The 8921-nt window shown below is 48.7% G+C and overlaps 1 protein-coding gene across 6 annotated transcripts in view; it reads left to right on the forward strand.

Moving 5' to 3' along the window:
- Window positions 1-3509: 3509 nt before the first annotated feature.
- Window positions 3510-8921, forward strand: part of LOC126486711 (zinc finger protein 30) — a 14336-nt gene continuing 8924 nt past the window's right edge. Inside the window, exons 1-5 of one of the 6 annotated variants that reach the window (XM_050119103.1) lie at window positions 3512-4450; window positions 5436-5516; window positions 5683-5764; window positions 7737-7863; window positions 8712-8810. In XM_050119103.1, the coding sequence (XP_049975060.1) occupies window positions 5756-5764; window positions 7737-7863; window positions 8712-8810 (235 nt within the window). In that variant the 5' untranslated portion in view covers window positions 3512-4450; window positions 5436-5516; window positions 5683-5755. The other 5 variants (XM_050119104.1, XM_050119101.1, XM_050119106.1 and 2 more) reach the window with 5 other exon arrangements.

Consider the following 8921-nt stretch of genomic DNA (forward strand, 5'->3'; position numbering starts at 1 on the left):
TAGCTCCCTCTGCCTTTGCTGACACCTTATTAAAGTCTGATTTGCCATTCTGTTCAGTGAAACATTACGACAGTTTTAATTTGCATTTTTCTGCTGAATGTAATTTGCTTTTAATGCCATACTTCCATATTTTCAAATACTGCATTTTCTGTGAACTGTCTTAATACTATTTTCTGGTGAACGATTGTTTTCCTGCTGGCTGTGTAATACTTAACGACCGTTTTCTCTAGTTTGTGGTTACACTAGTTTTTTTTTTTTTTTTTTATGTCTGATTTGGGTTTGTAAATGTAGCCAGTTCATGATTGGAAGAGATCTGTTTTCGTGGTGATGCTTGTAAGTCATTTTTTTCATCCCAGTATATTTTCAAAAATCCCTTGCTTTCCTCTTATGGTTGATGTTATGATTTACATTGTAAATACTGCAGCTTGGGTATGCGGAGGTTGGCAGGGCATCATGTCCCTCTTCGTGGATGGCGACTTGGATGTCTCAGCACTCGGTCCTGTCAGTTTTAAACACAAACAAGCTGTGTTCCTAGATTTTTGGACTTACTTCCCCACTTTAAATGCTGTTTTTATTTTGAGATAAGTCTTGCCTACGTTGGCCTTCACGTTCTGACCCTCCCATCGGCTTCCTACATGCTGGAATTACAGGTGCATGCCCACATCCAGTTGGACCTCTGCCCAGCTGATCTGGGCATTCCTCTCCTCTGCTCCCTTTAATCCCAGAACTCAGGATGCAGAAGCAAGAAGATTTAAGAATATAGGGCTAGCTTGGCCTACATAGAGTCCTAGGCCAGCCAGGACTGCACAGTGAGACTCTGTGTGGTCTGTGCATGTGAGTGCTGGCGCTTTGGAGACTTCTGTGGAGCCAAGGCATCAGCTCGCCTGTGGCAGAGTTGAGGTGGTTCTGAGGCACTGGGTGCTATGAACCCAAAACCAACCACACTCAGGTCCTCTGCAAGAGCAGCGCACGCTCTTACTCACTGAGCCAGCTCTCCAGCCCCTCTTTCCTTTTGAAATATGGCCTTGCAATGGAGTCCTGTCTGACCCGGGGCCTACAGCAGTCCTCCCTCTGCCTCTAGAGTGTTGTGATTAACGGTGTATACCGCATCACCTGTCTTGGATCTGTTTCTTGGCTTTTATGGCCTGATGATCTCCCTTTCTTTTCTTGCTTTTAATCAGAGGCAGGTGGATCTTCTGAGTACAAGGCCAGCCTGATCTACACGGTGAGTTCCAGGGCAGCCAGGGCTACATAATAAGAGTCTGTCTCCAAACATAAAATTGCTTAATAAAGTGTTTTGGTACTTGGTAAGCTCTTTGTGTAGCTGAGGATGGCCTTGAATGTGTCCCGGTTTGATTACAAGCATGTACCACCATGCCCCGTGGGGAAGTGGCTTAAAATGTGTTATTGAACATAAATAAATATTTGACAACTATTACGGTTTAAATTTTCCTCATTTGGGGGACTTGGGGCAATTGTCAGTAAAGTGCTTGCCAAACAAGGATTCAGACCTGGACTTTGATCCCAGCACTCACATCAAATACCAAGGAGAAGCAGTGTGCTTCCATGGCTACCTTGTGGGGGAGGGAGGAAGAAGAGGTGGGGAGATAGACAGCCAGCCAGTCTAGCTCAGTCAGCAAGTTCCATATGTAGGAGAGATCCTGCCTCAAAAAGGAAGGCAGAAAGTAGTCGCCAAAGAGACCCAGGCTGCCCTCGACCCACAGGACACTTCTGCCTCATCCTGAGTGCTGAGGTTTCAGACATGGGCCACCACAGCCAGCTTCAGGTTATGGCCTTCAAAAATGTGAACTTTTAAATGAAGAATGTCTTACTCTGGAGCTGCCTAGCCTTGATCATGCCTTCAGAACTCTCCATGCCGATACCCGGATGAGCATGGCTGGCCTGTGGATGGAGAAGAAGCCCTGAAAGTTGGTGCATGCTTAATATGTCTTAAGTATGTTGTTAGTTTTAACTGTCAACTTGACACTTAGAATCAACTTCCAGGAAAGTCTTTCCGAGGAATTGCTTAAATCAGGTTGGCCTGCTGTCTAGTGGGTTGTGTTGGTTAATTGGTGTAGAGCGGCCCAGCCCACTGTGGGCGGCACCATTCCATAGCCTGGGCGCCGAGTTATGTAAAAGTAAAGAGAGCTGGCAGACAAGCAACAGTCCATGCATTTATTCTGTTTCCATGTGGATGCGATGCTTTAAGTTCCCGCCTTGGACCCCCATATCTATGATGGATTTGTAAGCTGAAGAAATCCCTTTCTTCCCTACATTGCTTTTTGTCAGTCTTACCACAGCAACAGGTCATCCCCATCACATCTTAGTCAACTTTTCCAGTCACAGAGCAGACTCGGTTAGACTGTTGTATGTAAGAAGAGAGGTCAGATTGCTGTATATACTCTGCCATTCGCAAGCAGCTCATGAAACAGCATATTTTACCAGCTATATAGTCTCATCTCATACTGCAAATAAAACAAAGTGCCACGTTAAACAGGATCAGGTTCCTAGTCCTACAAAAAGAAAAGCAGCTGGGAGGTTGTGGGCACGCCTTTAGTCCCAGCACTTGGGAAGCAAAGGCAGGGGCATCTTTCCAACCTTGTCTGCAGAGTGAGTTCCAGGACAGACAGGGCTACACAGTAAAACCCCTGTCTCAAAAACGAGGGGGGGGGGGCAAAGCACAACAGTGGCTAGAGATGGAACACAGTAGCTTGCTCACTTAGGATACACAAAAGCCTGGCTGATTTGCCCTTCACAAACTGTACAGTGGTGCACAGCTGAACTCCCGGCACTCTGGAGATGGAAGAAGATCACAAACCAAGGTGGGAAACGAGCTTTGTGCCTGGGGTCACCTAAAGCTAACCAAGCTGTCATCACAAAGCAGATGAGGTCATAGCTCAGTGACAATGACCTGGGTACCACAAGGCTCTGTATGTCAGCCTCCCCTAGACCCAAAGGTAGGTAGGTGCCTTTCCTAGGACGCTGAGTAGGATCATCAGTGGAAGCAGAGGCCAGCCTGGACAAAGACCCTGTGTCAGTTTAATGTCATGAGAGACCAGTAGCGAATATACAGATCTTGTCAGCAGTTCAATCTGAACACTGGCTATGTATTGTCTGTAACAATTTTACATTTGTATGTTTTTTTGCTGCTTGAGACAGTTGCACAAAGCTGCCAATGTAGGCCTTGAACTTGTAATTCTCCTGCATCCACCTCTGCCTCTGGAGTTTTTTAAATTATGAAGCTACATCATCATTAGCATGGATGTCTTTTTCCTGCTTTCCCAACGCTGGGGATTGGACCATCTAGCCTTTCGCCTGCTACGCAAGCATTCTACCATTGGCCGAGCTCACTACTTTCAGACGGGGTCTTGCTTTGTATGTAGCCCAGGTTGGAATTCAGTAACCCAGGCTAACCTCAACAATCCTTCTGCTTTAAACTTTCTCAGGTTGTTTGACCTTTCTCAAAGCCTTTCTCACGCCGCGGGTCCCTTGTGCGCTTGCGCAATGTCGCACAGCCACCCCCCCCACCCCCCCCGCTCCAGGAGCTGGGGGCGGGGCTCGCTGTCTCGGTAGGGAATCCAGAACCCTGTGAAAGAAGCGGGCGGCGCCGGGACTTTCTAGTTTAAGATCTGAACCCCCAGAGCCCTCAGTAGCAAGTCAGTGCCACCGCTGCAGCGCCGAGGCCAGGGTCACCGACCGCTGTCGTGTCGGCGCACTCGGGACCCACCGTCCGGGCGCCGCGCCCGTCAGTCGGGTGAGCCCGACTCGCACGGCCTACGCTCTTCCAGGGGACTCGAGGGCGGGGCCCGCTCTGCGGACCCCGGGCGCTCGGGTGGTCATCCGTGGGTGCAGCCTATCGTGCTGCTAAACCCGGACTGGCTGCTGACGGGGACCGAGAGGGAAGTCGGGGTCGGTTTGCACCGTGGAGACACCCTGTGCAGAATGTGGGAGCCTTAGATGCCGGGCAGGCCTCGGGGAGATGAGAACCGCGGGACACCACGGAACTAGAGGCCGGGCAGCACCAGGGGTGGCGGTAACCCCGGTGTCCTCTGAACAGGCTAGCCGAAGCAGCAGACTCGGGCACGAGTGACCGTGAACTGCCTCCAGTCTCCCTGTCGCTTGCTGTGGTGCATGCGGGTGGGGTCAGTTGGGATCCCTGAAGCGTGGAAGGGGGCTCTGACCAAGTTCAGAAAAGCGTGGGAGTGAAGCCGTGCCTGTGATCTCAGGATTTGGGAGGTGGAGGCAGGAGGATAAGACAGTCAAGGTCATCATCCTCTGCCGCCTGACTTTTGGGTTGCAAGAGACCCCATCTGAAAGAAAAAAAATAAAGAAGAAGAAAGAAAGAAGGCCTGGAATGTCTTGAATTTGCTCCACCTTTCCAGCCTGCAGGTTTTGGGAAGAGGTTCTAGAAGCCAGCAGCCGCTACTTCTGTTTAAAGGCGAGATTACATGTGAGTTTCTGGTGCCTCTGTGTTTCTGTGAAGTCTGTCTGAATTTTTAGGACATGAGGTTAATCTCCTTCCCTTTGAAAGCTCTCTGTGAAAATGTTTTATTCAGTTCTGTGAGTGATGTCGCTGCCACTCACTCCACGGGGATGATGCATTCAAGACCAACCAGCCTGGACCACACCGAGACCTTGTCTGCAAAATAAAAAAGGCAAAAAAGAATGAATTATTCATTGCTCAGGGTCTGAGAATTTCCCTACATTTTCAGTGAGACCTTTTTAGAGCAGTGGATGGTGGGATTCTATGCTTGATTACTCACGTGCTATATCCATGTAGTTGGCCCGTTTTTCTTAGGGTTCTCCAATACTGAAATACCTGTGCTAAAGGCTGGTGTGTGTTTTGTAAGGCCTAGCGTGTTATTTAAGCGTACTGAGGTTGGTGGCTGGAGATACCACTGAGGCCCATCCTCCTCCCCTGCACAGGTCGGTTTTTGTTTGTTTGTTTGTTTTTGTTTTTTGAGACAGGGCTTCTCTGTGTAGCCTTGGCTGTTCTGGAACTCTCTCTGTAGTCCAGGCTGGTCTCTAACTCACAGAGATCCGCCTGCCTCTGCTTCCCGAGTGCTGGGATCGAAGTCTTGCGACAGCAGGCCTGGCCCATTGGTTGTGACATTTGGATCAGCTGCTTCGTCTCTTGGGGAATTTTCACAAATACAAGGGCTGGGGCTGTAGCTCAGCGACAGAGCTCGTGCAGGCCTGTGAGCTCTCTCTTTTCAGGGCTGCAGAGCAAACACACGCCAGGAAAGCGCATTCTTTCTTCTAAAACTCACTTTTATGTGTGTGTTTACATGTATGTGCGCCACCTACAAGTGTCCGGGAGGATCTGGAGTAACAAGTAGGTTGTGAGGACCATGTGGGTGCTGAGGATCGAACTTAGGTCCCTGGAAGAGCAACCAATGCTCTTAACCCCTGAGCCAACACGCCCGGTCTTCTAGGTGACCCCAGAGCATCCTGAAGTCTCACTGCCACATTTTGCTGCTGATTGCCCTGTAGTTTGGAGGAGGACATAAAGGACTGTAAGCCACCTCCCTCCTCCCACCTCCCGCCTCCCTCCTCCCACCTCCCGCAGTTTGTGTTGCAAATCTGAGTTGCATGTAAGAAGGGAGAAATGGGATACACTGACACTTAAAATTTGGAAGCTCTGAGGCAGCTCTGATCTCATGGCTGCATCCTCTTCCCCAGCTCTAGCTCTGACCGGCTTCTCCAGGGCGTGATCCTTGACGAAGGACAAGCCAGTTCTTGCAATTCTAGAACCATGGCTCATGTAAGTTGGTTTCTCTGTATCTCAAATTCTGTTTTTAAAAAGTTACAGTATTTATTTATTTATGCACATGCGGCCTAAGCATGCTGTGGCACATCTGTGTGTGTGTGTGTGTGTGTGTGTGTGTGTGTGTGTGTGTGTGTGTGCATGCAATATGGGTATGAGCATGCTGTGGGACACGTGCATGTACACGTGGACATAGCATGCTGTGGCACACACATGACTGTCAGGGCACAACGTTTGAAGTTGGTTCTCTCCTTCTCCTTGGTTTGTCCTGAGGATAGACCCAAATCCTCAGCTTCCCACGTGGGTCCCTGGGATAAAGCGCATGTAGTTATTTATTTATGTTTATTCATGGGGGGGGTTGCCGCAGGTGTCTGTGCAGGGAAAAGGAGCCAGTTCTCCTTCCACCCATCACGTCACCTGGCGTGGCCGTGGCAGCTTTTACCCAGTGCACCCTCTTGACTGCCCTGTCAGTTTTGGTCTGTGAGGTTGAACAAACACTTCCTAACAGAATCCGATCCTCCGGCTGCTCCCCAGTCTTCCACTACACGGGGGGGGGGGGGAGTGGAACCCCCGCACCTGCCTGCTCTGTGTTCCCTTCTGTCTGTCTCCATCCGAGGGTGCACTGACCAAATCGGTCCCTGACAGGAGCTTACTTGATGTGAACCCCTGAGGATCAGAAAACCTCTCCTTCAAATATCACTGCTCCCACAGAATTGCACTGTGAGCAGTTACTCCATAAGTAATTTAAACTTTCCATTGTTGGCAGAGTAAAGGCACATATATAGTCTTACCTATTTTATTCTTTTTAAATATTTACTTAATTTTATCGTATGTGAGTGAGCCTGAGTGTACATATGTGCACTGCATGCATGCTGGAGCCCTCAGTATCGGAAGAGGATATTAGATCCCTTAGAACTGGAATTACTGGTGGTTCTGAGCCACCATGTGGGTTCTGGGGACCAAACCTGGGCCCTCTGCAAGAGCAGAAGAGCTTTTAACCTCGGAGCCATCTCTCCTGCCTCTTGTAAACATTTTCTCAAGATGTTCTTAGTTAATTTTGATGCACGCGTGTGTGTGTCTGTGTGTGTGTGTGTTTGCAAATACATGTTATGCGTGCTCAGCGTGAGCGCCGGGACCTCTGGATCGGCAGGGCAGCGGTGCTCTTGACTGCTGAGCCATCTGCTTAGCCTCCTGTGGGTTTGAATGAGAATGGCTCCCAGAGGCTTATGTGTGAAATGATTTATAGTACTGTTTGTTATATTAAAACTCGGGGACAAATATAAGATAAGAACCTGAGACAACCACCAAGGTCATGATACACCTGCCACCGCCTGCCTCCCAGCTCCTAAAAGGCCTCGCAGCTTCCAGCCCCAACCCCTCTTCCCAGGGACCTCTCTTTCTCTCTCCTGAGTCCACCAAGGACTCTGATTAATTTCCGGTCTGCTGAATGTGATCCCCACCTCTTGAACCAAACGCTCTATTCAAATGGACAACAGACCATGATATAAACAAAATTCCCATAACACATATATTTGAAAACTTGGTCCCCAATTAGTGGGAATATTTGGGAAGGATTAAGTGGTGTGGCCTTTTTGGAGGAGTCATGTTTATGGGGTGACCTTTGAGGCTTCAAAAGCCCACACCAAGCCCAGGTCTTTGTCTCTCTGTCTCTTTGTCTCTTTTTCTCTTATGCATCTGTCTGTCTGTCTGTCTGTCTGTCTGTCATCTGCCTGCTGCCTGTGTATCAGGATGTAAAGCTCTCAGCTGCCATGCCTGTCTTCTTCCATGACGACCATGGACTAACCTAAAACTACAAGGAAGGCCCCAATTAAATGCTCTTTTATAAGAGCTGGCTTGGTCTTGGTGTTTCCTCACAGTCACGGAACAGTAACTTAGACACCCCCCACCCCCACCCCAGTCCATCTTATCGCGGTTTATCTTACACACAGTAAACGGCTTGTCGTTTCAGAGTGAGGTGATGTTCAGAGACGTGGCTGTGGACTTTTCTCAGGAGGAGTGGGAATGCCTGAATTCTCACGAGCGGGACCTGTACAAAGATGTGATGTTAGAGAACTACAGCCACCTGGTGTCCCTGGGTAAGCTCACCTCCATCACTGTCGCGTGCGCTGACCACCGGGAGACCCTCTCTCCGTGGTTTGGAATGGGCACCTCTGTGAAACACTTTCATGATCCCACATGGATCAAATACATAATTATAATTAAAAATAAGTTTTAAAAGGTTGGAGTTGTATAAATTTAAATGAAAATAAAATCATGTCTCTACCCTTGATACTAAAAGACTTTAAATTCTAGTGTTTTCCTACCCTGAGAGCCATCGTTGTTTTGAAGAGTTGACTACAGAATCTTTGGATCCTGGAGAGATGGCTCATAAGTTAAGAGCACTGGCTGCTTTTGTAGAATATATAGGTTTGGTTCCCAGCATCCATTTGTAACTCCAGCTCCAGGGGATCCAGCGCCCTCCTATGGCCTCTGAGAGCACTGCATGCACATGGTGCATGGATATACATGCAGGCAAAACACCCACACACATAAAAATAAAAGTTAAAAAAACTAAATTAAACAGCTGGGTTGTGATGACACATGCCTTTAATCCCAGCACTCAGGAGGCAGAGGCAGGTGGATCTCTCAGTTTGAGGCCAGCTTGGTCTACAAAGTGAGTTCCAGGACAACCAAAGGTACACTGATAAACCCTGTATCCAAAACCATGATAATAATGATAAATTAATAATAATAAATAAAACTCTGCATGTGCCCCGACCACACACAAAGTCTCCTGTACCTCGTCTTGCATTCACTAGGTAGCCATGACACTACACCCCGATCCTCCTCCCTTTTCCTTCCAAATGCTGGGGTCACAGCCAAGTATCGCCCCACCTGGCAAATAGATTTATTCTGTACATATATTCTGCTCTGTTCTTTCAAGCAGGATGCTCCATTTCTAAGCCAGATGTGATCACCCTGTTGGAACAAGGGAAAGAGCCCTGGATGGTTGTGAGGGAGGAGAAGAGAAGGTGGAGCCAAGGTGAGTAGGCGCTCATCAGGCAGAGGCAACGTGTGACCAGTGTGCCTGCTGGTTGGCGGACATGCTCTAAGGCTGATGGGGAAGGCTGGGACGCACTCTTAGGTGCTGATG

Source organism: Alexandromys fortis, unplaced genomic scaffold (genome assembly GCF_014885135.2).
Source record: "Alexandromys fortis isolate MF-2015 unplaced genomic scaffold, M_Fortis_MF-2015_v1.1 scaffold_140, whole genome shotgun sequence".
Classification (NCBI taxonomy): Eukaryota; Metazoa; Chordata; class Mammalia; order Rodentia; family Cricetidae; genus Alexandromys; species Alexandromys fortis.